Source organism: Micromesistius poutassou, assembly GCF_964030765.1.
Source record: "Micromesistius poutassou genome assembly, chromosome: 20".
Taxonomy (NCBI): Eukaryota; Metazoa; Chordata; class Actinopteri; order Gadiformes; family Gadidae; genus Micromesistius; species Micromesistius poutassou.
This window is the reverse complement of record NC_140290.1, coordinates 10,140,979-10,159,971: the sequence shown is the minus strand read 5'-3', so window position 1 is coordinate 10,159,971 and position 18,993 is coordinate 10,140,979. Positions and strand designations below refer to the sequence as shown.

General features: G+C 49.5%; 1 protein-coding gene across 1 annotated transcript; it reads left to right on the top strand.

Moving 5' to 3' along the window:
- Window positions 1–155: 155 nt before the first annotated feature.
- Window positions 156–18,707, top strand: skic2 (SKI2 subunit of superkiller complex). Its single transcript, XM_084484541.1, has 28 exons — window positions 156–193; window positions 597–718; window positions 1,366–1,487; window positions 1,763–1,880; window positions 2,165–2,279; window positions 2,537–2,611; window positions 2,755–2,808; window positions 2,947–3,110; window positions 3,469–3,624; window positions 3,986–4,131; window positions 4,482–4,628; window positions 5,098–5,182; window positions 5,392–5,498; window positions 5,857–6,003; window positions 6,681–6,777; window positions 8,090–8,302; window positions 8,740–8,962; window positions 9,094–9,212; window positions 9,513–9,644; window positions 9,997–10,134; window positions 10,278–10,382; window positions 10,506–10,635; window positions 11,023–11,149; window positions 11,504–11,714; window positions 13,258–13,368; window positions 13,743–13,961; window positions 16,767–16,907; window positions 17,483–18,707. Exons 1-28 carry the CDS (start codon window positions 181–183, stop codon window positions 17,681–17,683), a joined length of 3,738 nt encoding a protein of 1,245 aa, XP_084340667.1. The 5' UTR covers window positions 156–180; the 3' UTR covers window positions 17,684–18,707.
- The last annotated feature ends 286 nt before the right edge of the window (window positions 18,708–18,993 follow it).

The window sequence follows — 18,993 nt, the reverse complement described above, 5'->3', positions numbered from 1 at the left end:
TCTATTCAATATTTTATAAAAATATATATTCATATTTTACAACCGTAAACGACGTTTCACCTGTAGAATATATATTTATTTATTTTTGCCCCCAACAAAACAAAAACTTCCGCTTGTCAAACTTGCCCACTTCCGGCGCAATTCGTGTGGCAACTTTTGCTTTCATTGTCGACTACAGAGATGGAAAGGAGAGGTAGGAGCCACTGCCTGTGAATGACTAAACGTTCTTCAATTAAAATCGATCAAACTACAGATACACTATCAATAGCATATCATTTGCATGGCTGGTAAATTAAATATTGTCTCTGTTTATCCTCGGGAATCCACTCACACTTAGTTGTCAACCAGGTCTACCCTATTCACCAGATTTTACATAATTAAAAATGTACGTGATTAAGACGACCTATGAGATATTAGTCTAGTATGCGGTGTCTTATTTTTCGTTGTAACACATGCGTAACGTCAACAATCAGCGAATGAGCATCTTTGTGTCGATATAACTTGTTCTGTTGTGTCACTGTTCTGGCCCCAAAGTGTGCATGGACTCATTGTGTATTTGCCCTTTGTTATTCAAATCACCTCTCAAACGCGTGCAGTGCTACCCCCCGTCGGGCCCACCGACCTGCCCCTCTCCCTGCTGGAGATGGGCTGCTCCGGGCGCTTTGAGCTCATCACCCACCCGCTGCCGGGAGACCAGCCGCTGCCTCCACAGAGCACGGTCAGTACACACCGGATCGTTACCTCTAACTCTTTAACTGCAGAATGTGATGAGTGTTTATACAAGTGTTTATACATCACATAGCACCCTTCACCACAACACTTAGTGTGAAGTGTATCTATAACGTTATTATATATAACATCACAGTACCATGTTACATAAGAGAGAGAGAGAAAATAAAAATAGTGAGAATAAGAGGGAGAACATTTGTGTGTGTGTGTGTGTGTGTGTGTGTGTGTGTGTGTGTTTGTGTGTGTAGTGTGCATGTGGTGGTTTAGTGTGTGTGTGTGTGTGTGTAGTGCTTTATATACTCAGGAGTGATCACACAAAGACAAGTAAGCTTTTTAAAGGACTGGCGATTCAAGACAATAAGTGAAACAGAAATGTTGAACAGAATCAGAAGGTAAAGGAATGAATAGCCAGTGCAGAGATCTGTTTTAATAAAAAGCTGTGGAAAGTGATTTGTGTTTGTGTGGCTGGATACTATAGTTACAGATAAATACAAGTTGGTTACTTTACATCCTTTTGTGCACAGTCTAATAGCCTGTCCTGTATGTAACTGTGTACTTACAAGTGGCCTGTACTGTTTGTTATTTTTTTGTTGTAGTTCTCTGTTCTGTTTGTAACTGTTTCTATTTGAACTACAGCTCCCATGTGGCCTTCCCCCCACCAGTGTAGACCTGAAGACAGAAGTAAAGAGACAGTTTCTGTCCGACCCCGCCTGGCTGCCCCTCCACGACATAGATGCTGCCTTCCACAGGTTCCTCAAGTACGTCACAGTCAGACCAGAATGACAGCTTTATCACTACAATACCCACAATCCCCCTGACTGCCTGTCAGTGTGTGCTTAAAGTGTAATACAGAAGGATGATATTATTTTTATGCTTACACCCTCTTTAAGATGCCGTGTTGTTATAAGATGTATTGGGTTCCAAAATAAAAATCCCCAACTGTTTTCGATATACTGTCTCTCTTGATGACCACAGAGGAAGTGATTGTGTGTGTGTGTGTGTGTGTGTGTGTGTGTGTGTGTGTGTTTTGCAGGGTGTCCCACAGGGATGTGCATGTGGATAAGTTGCTGCAGTGCTCCCCCTCACCGCTCCACACCGGCCTGTCTGTGGTCCGGGACCCAACCACTGGCCTGCTGCTGGACTTCACCGAGGTAGCACACACCACCACACTCACATCTACACACACATTACACAGCCACATGCACACACTCCACAGACTACACAGCCAATCTCAAACTATACACACACACACACACACACACACACACACACACACACACACACACACACACACACACACACACACACACACAAAGCACCAGAGATAGTTGCGTTTCCCATAGCATATTAAGCTAAGCTAAAGCCCCAGGGTTAGCAGGGTGTCCAGGGGCGAGTTGCTGTTATGTTACCCTGAAGCGGTGCCTTGTTTCCCCAGGTGCTTCTGGAGGACACGGGCCTGTCAGCCAAGAACTCCCTGTCCTTCCAGCGCCAGCCTGGACCCCCCGCAGAGAGCCTGCGCGGCAGCAACACCAACTTCCCCTTCCTGCCGGGTCAGTCATACTGAGGACCGGACTTGACTAGAACAAAATGAACCTGACGGAAACAGTGGACTGCACTAGAGGCTAGACTGGACTGGACTTGACTTGACTGGACTGGACTAGATGAGATTAGATTAAGATGGACTGAATTAGACTGGACTGGATTTACTGGACTGGACTAGAGACTACAGAGCGGACTGGACTCTAGGCTGGATGGGACAAGCCTAGACTAAATTGGATTTGAAAATGATGCTCCTCTCCTTCCTCAGGAGGCATGGAGGAGCTCAGCCTGGAGCAGATCCAGAAGAGGACGGCACTGGAGGAGGACGTGGACTTTGAGAGCGGTACGCCCCCTTCACTGTCAACATTTTACACAATATAGCTGTGTGTGTGTGTGTGTGTGTGCGTGCGTGCGTGTCTAAAAGAACGAGGAATGTATGATTACTTTGCATTTCCTCACTTGTTTGTGTTTCCTTTCTCTCTCCAGGTCTCCTGCAGGTCCCCCCTGGACTCAAAGCAGGGATGGACTTCAGCGGCAAAGGCACGACCATAACCGCCATCACAGTTTACAACTAACACAACTAACACCACACCACACCACAACACAACATCATAAACCCTATCCTATGCTTCAATGTCATTGGTTGATCTCCCTCTCTCTCTCTCTGTTGCCGTGCAGAAGCCACCGTGGCCAAGCCAGAGGTGAACCTAATGACGCTGCTGTCCTCCTTTGACGACATCATGACTCTGGAGCCGGAGGCGGGGGAGCAGGAAGTGGGCGGAGGGGGAGTGGAGAAGGCCAAGCTTCCCCGCTCAAACAGTCTGGAGGACCTGGGCATCAAGGTACGCGCAGACAGGAAGTTAGCACATTGGACAGGAAGTTAGCACTGGAACATTCAGTTGGGAACCAGGGAAGGGTTCGGTATTTGATATTCATAGAGTCAATACTATATCACTACGTATGTTTCCATCATTTTAGCCGACTTACAGTGAATACTGACGCTTTCAACACCTTAAAAATGAAATATTAAACATGTATATTTACAAGTTCTTTGAAATCTAACCCCTAGTGCCATTAGCACTGGCAGCACTAGTTAGATACACTAGTATGAATGATCTCTGAACTTGAGTTCAGAGATCTTCAGGTTCATCACCTGTCCTCCTCACACCTAGCCCCCTCTGTTCTACTCCATCCCCCCAGGACACCGGCCCGCCCGCTGCAGCCTCGGTGAAGGGGGTAGAGGCCAAGTCCAAACCACCGGGGGAGCCAGAGAGCACCAAGAAATGGGCCATCCCAGTGGACATCTCCTCGCCCTGCCTGGACTTCTACAAACGCATTCCCAACCCAGCCTTCAAGGCGAGTCACCATCACACCGCACAGTCCCAGATGAACTGGGTTTAGAAACACCATTTGCATCACAGTGTTTGTCGCATTTGTCGCAAGAAAGAGAAACAACAATATATCGCTGTCTGTGCTAACAATCGCTAGGTTAACCTATTCCCCGTATACAACAGACTAGCACTGTTTCTGTTCTGGTCAATGTTGCTGCGGTTACACCTTGTCTTACCTTCACTCTGCTTGTATATACACCATGGCCAGCGCAGAGTTCATCTAAAATCCTCCTGATGCGGTTCTGCCAATATGGTTGTGTGTGTGTGTGTGTGTGTGTGTGTGTGTGTGTGTTAATGTGAGTCCTGGTGTGTCTCTGTCGTCCCAGTGGCCCTTTGAGCCGGACGTCTTCCAGAAGCAGGCCATCCTGCGCCTGGAAGCCCACGAGTCTGTGTTCGTAGCGGCGCACACCTCCGCCGGGAAGACAGTGGTGGCCGAGTACGCCATCGCCCTCTCCCAGAAACACATGACCAGGTACGGTTAGACCAGGAACACAGGACCAGGTACGGCTAGACCAGGAGCACAGGACCAGGTATAGCTAGACCAAAAACACATGACCCGGTAACCTAGTAGACCAGAAACTCATGAGCACATACTAAATGTCCATCTTGCACATCAAGACTTTGAGTCTTTACACTGTATATAATATGTATTTCATACTACTTACATACTAATATATCTTTTTAAATGTATATCTTTAGCAAAGTGTGGATTTTAAGACTTTTTGGAGAAAATAAAGTTTTTTTCAAGTTTCCGCTGCTGCTCATCTCTCAGACCGCCGTCCAACCTAACCAATTTCTCTCTTGATTCCCGGCCTCCCATAGGACGATCTACACCTCTCCCATCAAGGCCCTGTCCAATCAGAAGTTCCGAGACTTCAAGAACACGTTTGCAGACGTGGGGCTGCTGACGGGCGACGTCCAGATCAGCCCTGAGTCCTCCTGCCTCATCATGACTACCGAGATCCTCAGGTACCGAGGGAGACCCCCACAACCAAACCATGTCTCAGAGTCTTTTTGTTGGATGTAGAGGTGGGACAAATAATATCGATACAGCGATATATTGTCGCCCTTCTTGCGATACGAGAAACGATACACTGGTGCCAAAAATCTATGTAATATTTGTCTATTAAAAATGAATAGACTTTTTTCATGAAGCGTTAGACAGTCCCAAATAGAGATATTTTTATTAATAAATTACCTGAAAAACTCAATTTGGACCATGAATAAAGACAGAACTCCAGTAATTTACATTTTGTATTCATCGTTAGACATATATCGGGATTTATCGTTATAGGATTGTCTAACAATATATTGGTTATTGCAGAATCGCGATATTATTGGTATCGCATATCGTATTGTATCGTGAGGTGTGATACCCACCCCTAGTTGGATGTCCCAGTGGTTTGTTTTACCGCTGTCCCCACTGACCTCTCTCTAGGTCCATGCTGTACAACGGCTCAGAGGTCATCCGGGACCTGGAGTGGGTGATCTTCGACGAGGTCCACTACATCAACGACACCGAGGTCAGAGCTCACGTCCACGTTTGAGGAACCCCTCAGACCAGGATTCCTCAAGCTGGGCTCGCCTGTGATCCACATTTTGTCGTTTTGTAGATATGAGGTGTCTTATGAGTCTTTATTAACGTCTGTCTAACGCTAGCCTTGCTAATGTCTCGCTAATATCCTGCTAATGTCTGGCTAATGCCCTGCTAATGTGAGCGGCCCATCCCCAGAGAGGCGTGGTGTGGGAGGAGGTGTTGATCATGCTGCCGGACCACGTTAGCATCATCCTGCTGAGCGCCACCGTGCCCAACGCCCTGGAGTTCAGCGAGTGGATCGGGTAGGAGGTCCTGTTTAATGTCATACCGTTTCATGGTCATGGTTAAGACTGTGTAGACATAACAAATTAAAATTACAATCTGTCCAAATTAAATGAACTATTCATAATCATTAAAGTATTTAAAAGCCAGTGATCCCAAAAGCAGGATTTATCTTTTTGATGGTTTTTGAGGGGTTTTTCCCTCCAAATTTAGCAAATGCTTATAAAACTAGGACCTATAGAAGCTACATTATTACGTCTTAACACAGTATGTAAGTGACCAATGTCGAGTGATACACCCATACCCTCCCCTCCTGGTGTGTGTGTGTGTGTGTGTGTGTGTGTGTGGGTGTGTGTGTGTGTGTGTGCGTCGGCCCAGGCGCATCAAGAAGAAGCACATCTACGTGATCAGCACGGCCAAGAGGCCGGTGCCACTGGAGCACTTCCTGTACACGGGGAACAGCAGCAAGACGCAGAAGGAGCTCTTCCTGCTGCTCGACCCCACCGGGAACTTCCTCACCAAAGGGTAGGCTCTCCACCAAGGGTTTGGTTTCTGGTAACTTCCGGAACCCTCCATCTGTAGTCCTGGAAGGTTCTGTAAACTTCCAGAACATTCCAGATCTTTCCAGACGTGGTTCAATTTCTGTAAATTTTGGAACCACCCATCTGTAGTTGTGTTTTTTTGTGTGTTCTGGAATGGTATGTAAACTTCCAAAACATTGCAGAACATTCCAAAACTTTCCAGACGGGGCTAGATTTCCAGAAATCTTCCAATTTCTTTCCAGAATTTTCTCTAGAACCACATATGTACAATATAACTATGGGGTGTAGAAGTATAACCGTATCGCCATAGCCAACAAAAAACACAATAAAAACTATTTTACACTGATATTAAATGAGTTGTGCTTTGTTAGAGGTAACTGCGACTAAGATGCATTACACATAATGGCAAAAGCGTGGGGAGGATGGAAGGGAGGATTTGAAGTCTATGAAGCAGGCACTAAGCAGATTCCTGTAGGCTAGCTTCAGACCCCACAGCAACATCCACACCACACCCGAAGGATCTGTCTGTCTGTACTGAAACCAGAGACCGGGCAAGCTGCTGCTCTTTGGTCAGACCCTGAGTCTTCGTAGTAGGATCAGACAGACGGACAGCAGATACCGCGGGATGATGAAGCTCTTTCTGGATGGTTGGTCTCCTAGGTACTACGCTGCGATCGAGGCCAAGAAGGAGCGCACAAGCAAACACGCCCAGTCGTTCGGCACCAAGAACTCGTTTCAGACCACGTCAGCCAATCAGGTAAGATCTCTTCTTTGGTCAGTGTCTTTATTCATGTGTTTTCTCAGAAGTGTTATTTCTCAAGATTTGTCTCGCATTGTTCTAGTGGTTTTGATCAGGGCTAAAAAAAGGTGTGCTGCAGCTTTTTTTATATATCTGTTTGACTGCTTCTTATATTAAAATTCTGTTTAAAGGGGTCCTATTATGGCCTTTTTTACGGTTTATTATTTAATTTGTTTGATCTCATAGAATTGATTTACAACAATAAAGGGTTGTCAAGCACATTCTTTTTTAGTTATTATTAGTATTACAACCCCTATGTGAAACACCCAGTTGCTGAGAATTGAGGCAGTTAGATGGCTATGTGAAGGCTCTGCCTTTGGCAAAGCATATAAGGGAGAACTAACTTTGAGATCATTTGTTAGCACTTTGAGATCATTTGTTTGATGTAAAGGGTGTTATAAATACAATTTATTATTATTATTATTATTATTATTAATAACCATTGTTAACCTTTACTTGATGAGAGTAGCAAATCAAACTGTTCTTCTGACTGATTGTGAATCATCTGATGACGCTCTCCCATTGACTCCCAGCAAAAGTACAAGCTTACGTCACCTCGTACCTGAAGTAAAAGAAAGCCGTGGGTGAAATCCCAACGAGCCGTTTCTGGGCAGCTCAGTAACTGTGATTTGCGGTAGTCATTTACTCTCCCTTGTGGCAACTTTGTGGTATTGTAACTTTGCCAACCATTTATATACCCAAAAAAATATGTAAAGAGCAATAGGAGAAGGAAAAAAACGGAAAAGCATAATTCCGCAGCATAATTTTTAAAATAAATTTCTTGTATCTTACATTTCTCCTCTTCTTGTTCTAATGTGTCTAATGTTTTCTATATGAGACTTCTTGCTTTGTGAAGGCCTATGAATAGCCTTGTGTTCGGTGCTTTATAAACAAACTTCCGTTGCCTTGAAAAGTGAAAAGATTGTGTGGTTCACAAGACTACAACTCCCAGAGTTCAACACCGAAAGGACTACAACAAACACGTCCTGAACAATATCTGGTCCCTCTCTCCCCCTCCCTCTCCCCTTCCCTCTCTCTCCCTCTCCCCTCTCTCTCCCTCTCACCTCTCTCCCTCTCCCTCTGCCCTCTCCTCTCTCACTCCCTTTCCCTTTCCCTCTCTCTCTCCCTCTCCCTCTCCCCTCCCCCTCTCCCCTCCCCCTCTCTCTCTCCCTCTTCCTCTCTCTCCCTCTCCCCTCCCCCTCTCCCCTCCCCCTCTCTCTCTCCCTTTTCCTCTCCCTCCCCCCCCCTCTCTCTCCCTCCCCCCCCTCAGGACAAGGCGGTGTGGCTCTCCCTGCTCCACTTCCTGACGTCGCGGCAGCAGACGCCCGTGGTGGCGTTCACCTTCTCGCGGACACGCTGCGACGACAACGCTCGCTCGCTGGCCTCCATGGACATGACCAGCTCGGTGGAGAAGGCCGAGATCCACTCCTTCTTCCAGAAGAGCATCAGCCGGCTGAGGGGCGCCGACCGCAACCTGCCCCAGGTAGGGTGAGGGGTCCGTGGGTGGGGGGCTGTTGGAAGGCCAAAAGCCCCTAATTTCGAATCCCTAGTTTCCCGTCTGGGATTAGTATTTTATTTTATTTAACCTGGAACAACGGGTATCAGAGGGGCCAGGAGTTAGGACTCGGAGGGGTAACAGGCAGGAAGGACCATATATGGGTAGGGAACGGGCATGGGAGGAGTCAACGATGGAAGATTGGAGGGGTCTTAGTAAGGGCGTGGTTTTCTCAGAGGAAGTTGTTTGCTCAGGTGTGGGAGGAGTCCCGGAGAGGGTGGCTGCCAAATGGGGCCCCAGGAAGGAAGGACATGAAGTTAGTTTGGTCTGTTTTTCTGTTGACCATCATTTTCTGGCAACACAGTGAAGAACTGTTAGCTGTTAGCCGTTAGCTTAGCGTGGTCCTCCGGTTCTCTCTGTGGTAGATCCTGCTGATGAGGGACCTGCTGAAGCGGGGCGTGGCGGTGCACCACAGCGGCATCCTGCCCATCCTGAAGGAGGTGATCGAGATGCTGTTCTCGCGCGGCCTGGTCAAGGTGCTGTTCGCCACCGAGACCTTCGCCATGGGCGTCAACATGCCCGCCCGCACCGTGGTGTTCGACAGCATCCGGAAACACGACGGCACCGGCTTCAGAAACCTGCTGCCCGGTACGACACACTCATCACCTCTCATCTCCTCTCCTCCTTCTCCTTCTCTTAATCTATCTCCTCTCCTCTTCTCTTCTCCTCCTCAACCTTTCCTCTCCTCCTCACCCTCTCCAATGCCCTCCCCCCTCTAGGAGAGTACATCCAGATGGCGGGCCGAGCAGGTAGGAGGGGCCTGGACGCTACGGGAACCGTCATCATCCTGTGTAAAACCGGCGTGCACGATATGGCGGACCTCCACGTCATGATGCTGGTAAGCTCAGAAAAACTCCCATTCCCACAATGCAACAGGCTAACTCGTACTCTTTTCACTTTAAAATTACTAAAATACCCACTATTCAATAGGCAACCTTTCACTATTTTCATTTTAAAGAACTCACATGCACACAATTCAACCGGCTGTTTCGTACTCTTTATTATTATCTATTGCATACACCAATTACTTAGGTTTTCCATAAGTCATCCATTGCTGTGGCTACACTCATCTTGTGGTCTGGACAATATTTATTCCTGTCATGTTTGTGTCATGTTAATCTCATGTTCTGACCACCAGGGTAAGCCCACGGTGCTGCAGTCCCAGTTCAGGCTGACCTACACCATGATCCTCAACCTGCTGAGGGTGGAGGCGCTCAGGGTCACCGACATGATGAGGAGGAGCTTCTCTGAGAACCACAGAGACACCCAGGTAGAGGCCCTGATAGTGCACACCTGGACAGGTAACACACCTGGTGGACAGGTAACATACTTAGTGGACAGGTAACACCCAGGTAGAGGCCCTTATAGTGCACACCTGGTGGACAGGTAACACACCTGGTGGACAGGTAACACACTTAGTGGACAGGTAACCGCCAGGTAGTACACACCAGGTGGACAGATAACACCCAGGTAGAGACACATATACAGGTCACAACTGGTGTGATTTGGCTAGGACAGGACACTTGCATGACATAATATACAGATGCATAAACAGCACAATGGGCACAATAATCCAATGGGCCCTAACGAAAATCCTCCTCCTCCTGCTCCTCCTGCTCCAGGCCCAGGAGAAGAGGATCAGGGAGCTGAAGGAGGTGCTGTCCACTCTGCCTCCTCTGGAGACGGGAGGCCAGCTGTCAGACCTGGTGCCCTACTGCCACACCGTCACCGAGCTGCGGCTCACGACAAGTATCCTACAGGTACACACACACACACACACACACACACACACACACACACACACACAGACATATGCAGGGACATGTGCATACATATGGTTATTGCTCATAAACATATTTTGTAACTGTTCATGTCAATCTCTCTCTGTCTTTCTGTCTGTCAGCGGGCCACCCTGGAGTCGGTCAGCGGTCTGAAGGCCCTGTCTACAGGCAGAGTCGTCGTCGTCAATAGCAACCAGCATCCCAACGCCCTCGGAGTCATCCTGCAGGTGTGTGTGTGTGTGTGTGGTCATGTTATCTATTGTTTGCAGTAGTAGAATTTGACAACATTTTCTTGTCGGGTCATACCTCTCTTCCCCTCCTCTCCCCCCCTCCTCCCCTCCTCCCTCCAGGTGTCCAGTGACTCTGTGAACCGGACCTTCACAGCTCTGATCATCTGTGAGAAGGGGAACGAGGAGGAGGAGGACACCTCCGACCGGGCTCCTCCTCCCGTCCACACCTCCGCCCTCTTCATCCCAGAAGGTTCCTCCCTCAACCTACTCTCTCTAATTATCTCTACGTTAGCTCAGCACCTTCTCTGCACACATGCTCTGTTGCATCATAGATGCTCATCTTTGGTGAGATGCTAGGTGAATGTCTACTGAAGGATACAGCTATTCAGTTTCTGTATAGCTCCCTGTTCTCCTCTATTGTATTCTCCTTCATCTCGCTCTTCTCTCATCTCTCTCCTCCTCTTTCCTCTCCTCTCATCTCTCTCCTCCTCTCCTCTCATCTCTCTCCTTCTCCTCCTCTCCTCTCCTCTTCTCTCTTCTCCCCTTCTCTCGTCTCTCTCCTCCTCTTCTCTCTTCTCTCCTCCTCTCCTCTCTCCTCTCTCTCCTCCTCCGCCCCCTCCTCCTCCTCCTCCTCCAGGGCCCTGCAGTCACACAGTCCAGAAGTTAAAGCCCGGGGAGATCTCCTCCATCACGGTGAAGACCCTGAAGGTCATCCCCGACCGCATCATCGACAACTACAGCAAGAGGCAGCAGCCGCGTTTCAGGTGAGGACACCACCCATCAGTGACATCACACCTGGGAGGGGACACCACCCATCAGTGACATCACACCTGGGAGGGGACACCACCCATCAGTGACATCACACCTGGGAGTGAATCACCAAACCACTTAATGACACACACACACACACACACACACACACACACACACACACACACACACACACACACACACACACATTTAGACGCACGCATGCCATGTACACACGCACACAGAGAGAGAGAGAGACAGTACATAAAGACACATACATCATACAGACATAGAGACACACACACATTTAGAATAGACAGAAGTCAGACTTTATTAATATACATTTATCAAACCTGTCCGTGCCCTAGGAACGACCCCCCTGGGCAGGCCATCTCCACAGCGACGCAGGAGCTGCTGCGATTGGCCGAGGCCAACCCGGGCGGGCTGGCGACCCTTGACCCCGTGAACGACCTCCAGCTGAAGAGCGTGGAGGTGGTGGAGGCGTCCATGAGGCTGCGTGCGCTCAACGACAGCCTCAAGGACTTCAACTGCATCCACTCGCCCACCTTCACCGAGCAGGTGTGTGTGTGTGTGTGTGTGTGTGTGTGTCTACCTTGACCCTTTGATCCCAGACCGATCCAGGACCGGTACGAGTTGGGGCCGACGTGTTATAATGGTCAATTGGGTCCGGGTCGGGTCCCATTGTATTACGGCAGGTTGGGTCTGTTTATCATGATGTGTCAGACCGGAGTGGATCTGTGAGGGCCCGTGATCAGCAGTGATCCCCAGGGAAATGTGAGGAAGTGCTGCGTGATGATTAGGCCGACCATAATGAACAGCTTAGGGCTCACTCACACTAGGCCATCTGTACCGTGCCCGAGTACATTTGCCCCCTCAAGTCTAGATCGTTTGGTTAGTGTCAGCATCCCATCCGTACTCAAGTACAGTTCAATTCCGTGGCCTCAGTACACTTCGGAGAGGTGTGCTCAGGCCACGGTACAGATGCTAATGAGCCGACACGCGCACATGCACGGATACGCAACCGTATGTACAAGAGGCAACCATACTCAGGCCCAGTTGAGATTGCCTAGTGTGAGCACAGGCCAGCGGCACAGTGTGGGGGGGGGGGGGCGGGCAATCGTACTTGAGTACGGTACAGGGCAACTTTGCCTAGTGTGAGTGCGCCTTTACAAGAGAGGTAAATAAGGGTAAATTACAACAAGAGCGCAAAATAAGTGCACAGCTAGGCATTTTTCTGCTAGGCTTATTTCATGCTCGTCATGCTTCACACTAGGCTAGCTTCATGCTAGTCTTGCTTCACACTAGGCTAGCTTCATGCTAGTCTTGCTTCACAATAGGCTAGCTTCATGCTAGTCTTGCTCCGCGCTAGGCTAGCTTCTAGTTGCACTTCTATCCATGGAGCGCTGCTCTCATTGGAGGTTGCTTCTCCATGGTTACAGCAGTGTGTAGGAAGCCTGCTAGCAGCTGGATGTATTAATCACCATTATAATCACCGCTGGCCTGCAGAGAAGAGCCGTTAATAAGCACCATTACAACATGGCTCTCTCTGTCTGTCTCTCCTGCTCTCTATTTCCTCGCTTTCTCCCCAAACTTGACATCTTTCTCTCTTTCTATCTCTCAATCTCTTTCTTTTTCTCTTCCCTTCCCTCTGTCTCTATCCCTTTTGGTCTCTCTCTATAGATCTCTATCTCATCTCTATCTCTTCCTCTGATATCTATCTATCCCATCTCTTTCCCTATATAGCTATCTCATCTCTATCTCCATCCATATATCATTCTATCACTGATCTCTATATCTCTTATCAATCTCATCTCCATCTATCGCTCTATGTATCTCTCTGACACTCTTTCTCTAATTGCCTGGAAGGATACAAAGGTGTCAGATCTAGCTGGAGTAACAAGCTCTCAACACTCTATTGTTAGGTTGGTGTTTATTAAGAGGTGAAAAGGGAATTGTTATTGTGTCATTCATTCCTAATTCCTCATATTGTGTGGGCGTGCAACTGTGTGTGTGTGTGTGTGTGTGTGTGTGTGTGTGTGTGTGTGTGTGTGTGTGTGTGTGTGTGTGTGTGTGTGTGTGTGTGTGTGTGTGTGTATTGCAGTATGCTCGTGTGCAGGAGAGGTTAGGTGTACAGGAAGAGCTGGACAAACTGCTCTTCATGGTTTCTGACCAATCGCTGTCCCTGCTGCCCGAGTACCACCAGAGGATCAAGGTATGAATCACACATTATTGATTATAGTATGGTTTGTGGATTACAAATAATCGAGACGGTGATATCCATTTTAACTCTGATTTACTAGCCCCAGATCAATGTTACACTTAACAGGTGCCGTAGAGCGCCCCCTACGGCATGGGAATTACAATGCAGACTGTTGACTATCCATTGCATACATAACGGGACCAATGGAGAGCCCAGATCTCGGGTCTAGGCTCCAACGTTTCCTCCAGTTGTTCATAAAAACTGTTGCTCTTGGATTTCTTTCACAACGCACCCATGAAGCAGCACCCTCTCAATGGAACACCGTGCGTGACGTTACCCGTCAAATTACACCTTGCCATCGTGACCCCCTAACCTTTGACCCCCAGGTGCTCCAGACGCTGCAGTACGTGGACGCAGGCGGGGCGGTGCAGCTGAAGGGGCGTGTGGCGTGCCAGATCAGCTGCCACGAGCTGCTGCTCACCGAGCTGCTGTTCGAGAACGCCCTGAGCTCCCTGGAGCCCGAGGAGAGCGCCGCCCTGCTGGCCTGCCTGGTGTTCACCCAGAACACCCAGGTGGTGCCGCACATCACCAAGACCCTGCAGGAGGTGAGTTCCCCACAAAGCAGGGGAACAGGGTGGGTGTGTGTGTGTGTGTGTGTGTGTGTGTGTGTGTGTGTGTGTGTGTGTGTGTGTGTGTGTGTGTGTGTGTGTGTGTGTGTGCCCAGAACACGCAGGTGGTCCCGCACATCACCAAGACCCTGCAGGAGGTACGGTCCCCACAAAGCAGGAGAACATGGTGGGTGGGTGTGTGATCACCCAGGTGGTGCTTGCAGGAGGTAGGGTCCCCATAAAGGAGGGGAACAGTGTGTGTGTGTGTGTGTGTGTGTGTGTGTTCACCCATAACTCAAGAAGAAGTAAGTTGCATCCTCGGCAAGGCATTATTTAACAAGTCAGACACCCCTTCCAGTCAGATGTGTCGGTTACGGTCATTTGTGATGAATGTGTAACTGATTTATGTGTGTGTGGTATTCTGTGCTGAGTGCACTCAAAAGTCCCCGTTGCAGTGTGGTGAGGACACCAGCAGAGGGCGCTGAGAGCCCAACCAGGAGCACCACATTAAATAGACCAGCGTGCTAGGAACTGGAGAGGGGTGTTTTGTAGCGATTAGTCTCCACCGCCGGTCACATGATGTCCACACGTCCTGACATCCCCGCTACAGACAACACTCTCACCTGAATCACCAAACCACTTACTGACACACACGCAGTCACACACACACACACACACACACACACAGTCACACACACACACACACACAGTCACACACACACAGTCACACACAGTTACATAAGGACACATACATACATGCAGACATAGAGACACGTACACACACACACACACACACACGCCTGCACACGCACACACTTAGACAGTTACAATAGGACACATACATAAATGCAGACATAAACACATGCACGCGCAAACGCACACAGTTACATAAGGACACTCACACACACACACACACACACACACACACACACACACACACACACACACACACACACACACACACACACACACACACACACACACACAAATCTATTTCCAGGCAGCCCCAAAACAAATGTAGTGTGCAGTGTGTCTGCACCTGTTAGTCCATCTTTTGTGCGTTTGTGTGTGTGTCGGGGGACGGGGACGGGGGGGCACTCAAGTGGTCCGGGAACAGCGATGGGCTCTATGAGGCTGTGAATTAGTGATGAGGAGGAGAGGAGTTGTGTTACCACGGCGATGGGATACCGCTACTGCGGCCTGTAGGAGAGAGAGATGGAGCGGCGCGGGGACACGAAGGCAGGGGAGACGTCCAGCCATCCGTGATGAGGAGGCGGGCGGTGGGAGGGAGGACAGTACAGTACAGGACTGTAGTTCATTAGTGTTTGACTCCCGGTCCAAAGCCCCTGGGCTCGAACCTGCGGGCCTTCTGGAGTGAGAAGCCCTCCTTGCGCTGTAATGAACCGGCTCTGCAGCTGCCATTGAGCAAGGCACCTGGAGAGCGACAACACTTTGAAACACCAAATCCCATGATGCATTCTGATGTCCACGCCACTGTGTATCCAACCTTTAGGTTCACGGCCTGTCCGTCACCTCGTCCTACTCACTTCATATCAAACCTTCCCCTTCCACTGCTCCCTCCCTCCCTCTCCTCCTTCTCCTCCTCCTCCTCATCCTCCTTTGATTCCCGTCCCAAAGCTCCTGGGTTTGAACCTGCGGGCCTCCTGGAGGGAGGAGCCCTACCTGCGCTGTAACAACCTGTATCTGGATTCACAGAGACTCTCTCTGGGTTAAAGTGGCTCTTGAATAATTGAATGGTCAGGGATCATGCTGCTGAAAGGTGTGTGTGTGTGTGTGGGGGGGGGGGGTTGCTGGCTGTAGCTCAGGAGGGAGTGCTGCTCTTCTGGTTACTGGGTGGGTGTCTGGTACCATTACCGGCTCCACGGTTGCCATTGGGCAAGGCACCTGGAGAGCGCTGGACAGCTAGGTTAAAGGGATAGTTCAGGATTTTGGACATCGGGTCTCATTTACAAGTGAGCCAGTGTGTTATTTATCATTGGAGACCATTTTCAACACTTTTCATTCAGTCCTTCTAGTTGTAGAAATCGCTGGTGCTAGGCTAGCGCAAATCGAGGGGAACTGCTAGCCTGCCAATAAAAACTGTTTTACCCACTCCCGAAGCAAACCAATTATAAATGTCTGTGTTGATAGAATAGTGTTGGAAATAAACTTACCCTTGCATCGCATTGCATTTAGTTTATAATCCCTGTAGTTGGAAGCAAGCTACGGCAGCGGCGGACTGATATTACCTGGAGTGCGCTTCTCTGTTTACCTTCTGCTGTAATGAATTGGTTGATACACCAGAGCAAAGTGAAATTCCGCCGCTGCTGAGAAAGTAGTCCCCCAAAATGTAATATGTTCATTGCGATACAAGGATAGTTTTATTTCTAATTATTCTATCAACACAGACATTTACATCGATAGTCTGGCATTATAATTGGTTTGCATCGGGTGTACTTTGGAGTGGGTAAAACAGCAGTTTCCCTCGACTTGCGCTAGCCTAGCACCAGCGATTCCTGCAACTAGAAGGACTGAATGAAAAGTGTTGAAAACGGTCTCCAATGATAAATAACACACTGGCTCACTTGGAAATGAGACCCGATGTCCAAAATCCTGAACTATCCCTTTAAAGAGCTGTGAGCAGAACGTTTTGAGAGGGAACGGTTGCCTCCTATGTGTCAGCCTTTAAACTACTGAGCCACCTTTGCTATTGATCTCCCGCCATATTTACCTCTCTGTGTCTCTCTTGCTCTCTCGCTCTCTCTCTCTCTCTCTCTCTCTCTCTCTCCCCCCCCCCTACAGGGTATCAAGCAGGTGGTGGCGGTGGCTCAGCGGATCGGGGACCTCCAGAGAGACTGTGGGATCGGCCAGTCGGCCGAGGACTTTGTGGGTCAGCTGAAGTTCGGTCTGACCGAGGTGGTGTACTGCTGGGCCCGGGGCATGGTGAGACCACACCCTGTCTGTCTGTCTGTCTGTCTGCCTGCCTGTCTGTCTTTGGGTCCACTCCTGTCTGTCTGTCTGTCTGTCTATTGTATCTTCTGTATCTTGCCTGTGTCCAAGCTATGTCCCACCTGTATACAGCTGTATGTGCGTGTAACTAATCTGTAGTCTCTGAATGTCCCATTCATCCACCTGTATTCACCTGTATTCACACCTGTATCACATGTTTAAAGCTTTTACATCGCAACGTCACATCGCAATGAGCGCCTCCATTTAGGAAGCATATGAGCAAATCAAAGTTTTCATTAGCCGAGGTTATGGTATATCTATGCTGAAGATTTAACAGCACTACAACTCTCTGGACTCCTCTCAACATGGCCAGAGTCTCAGAAACATCAAATCCCATGATGCATTGTGACGTCCACATCACCGTGTGTCCAACCTTTATATTAACGACCTCTACTTCACTGTGTCCTCCTCCTTCCCCTGCTCCCTCCCTCCTCCTCCTCCTCCCCCACCCTTCCTCCCTCCCCCCCCACTCCTCCCTCCCCCCCCCCCCCCCCCCCCCCCCCCCCCAGCCATTTGCGGAGATCGCCCAGCTGACGGACGTGCAGGAGGGCACGGTGGTGCGCTGCATCCAGCGTCTGGACGAGGTGCTGAAGGAGGTGCGGCAGGCCGCCCGCATCATCGGGGACTCGGTGCTGGGGAGCAAGATGGAGCGTGCCTCCCTCGCCATCCGCCGGGACATCGTCTTCACCGCCTCCCTCTACACCCACTGAGGGAGGCGGAGGAGCAGCAGGAGGAGGAGGAGCGTTCACCGCCTCCCTCTACACCCACTGAGGGAGGAGGAGGAGCAGCAGGAGGAGGAGGAGCGTTCACCGCCTCCCTCTACACCCACTGAGGGAGGAGGAGGAGCAGCAGGAGGAGGAGGAGCGTTCACCGCCTCCCTCTACACCCACTGAGGGAGGAGGAGCAGGAGGAGGAGGAGGAGGAGTGTCACCATCCCCTCTACACCCACTGAGGGAGGAGGAGGAGGAAGAGGGACAACGCATTCACCGCCTCCCTCTACACCCGTTGATGGAAGAGGAGGAGGAGCAGCAGGAGGAGGAGAAGGAACTTAGTGTTCGCCGCCTCCCTCTACACTCACTGATGGAGGAGCAGAGGAGGAGGAGCAGCAGGGACGACATTGTGTCCACTGCCTCCTTCTATACCCACTGAGGAAGAGGGGGAGGAGCAGAGGAGGAGTAGGAGGAGAGGAGGAGAGAGGAGGAGAAGGGACTCTGTGTTCACCGCCTCCTTCTATACCCACTGAGGAAGAGGGGGGGCCGAGGAGAAGGAGGAGTTAGAGAGGAGAGGGCCTATTGTGTTTAGCACCAACCTCTACACCCACTCGTGGAGGAGGAGGAGGGACATTGTGTTCACTGCCTCCATCTACACTCACTGATGAGAAGAGGGCAAGGAGGAATGAAGTGTGTGTGGGTGTGGGTGGGTGTGTGTGGAGTGTGGGTGTGGGTGGGTGTGTGTGGAGTGTGGGTGTGGGTGGGTGTGTGTGGAGTGTGGGTGTGTGTGGTACCAAGAGAGAGAATATGTTTTTGTTGAATGGAAGCTTGTGTTGTTATCTGAGAAGAATGCTAGCTAGCGGGAGCTGTCTGTGCCTATTAAAAAGTGCTGTTTACATTGTCGCTCTATCCTAAAACCCTGAAACTGTAAAGGGACAAGCTCTTAAAAGAACCGACCAAAGCAGACAACAGAGAAAATGAAATTATTGATGTATAATTTGTCTAACCATAAAATCCACTGCATTCAAAACGCACGGTCCTGTCTGCCTTGTCTTCACCCTCCACTTAGAACTGTTTCATCCATTTAGTGTGTTATGATGTCAGTTAATATATTAACAACAGATACAGCAGGCCTGTTCTTCATTTAGCAGCCTGTCATGAATCAAACGACCAGAAGTAGATCTATGACGGAGCCGAAATCCTAAATAATTGGTTCATCAAAAAACACCACCCTGCCTGTCAATCTAAATTGATCTCCTTATAAGCCTTCGTTTCCTGCCGGTCCGTGGTGCCTGTCGCTTTAAGACGCA

What these genes read in the sequence shown, in the direction of transcription:
- skic2 (XM_084484541.1), top strand. An exon ending in CCGACCGCAACCTGCCCCAG is followed by an intron (nt 8,303 to 8,739) that starts GTAGGGTGAGGG and finishes TCTCTGTGGTAG; the next exon opens with ATCCTGCTGATGAGGGACCT. An exon ending in AGTACCACCAGAGGATCAAG is followed by an intron (nt 13,369 to 13,742) that starts GTATGAATCACA and finishes TTTGACCCCCAG; the next exon opens with GTGCTCCAGACGCTGCAGTA.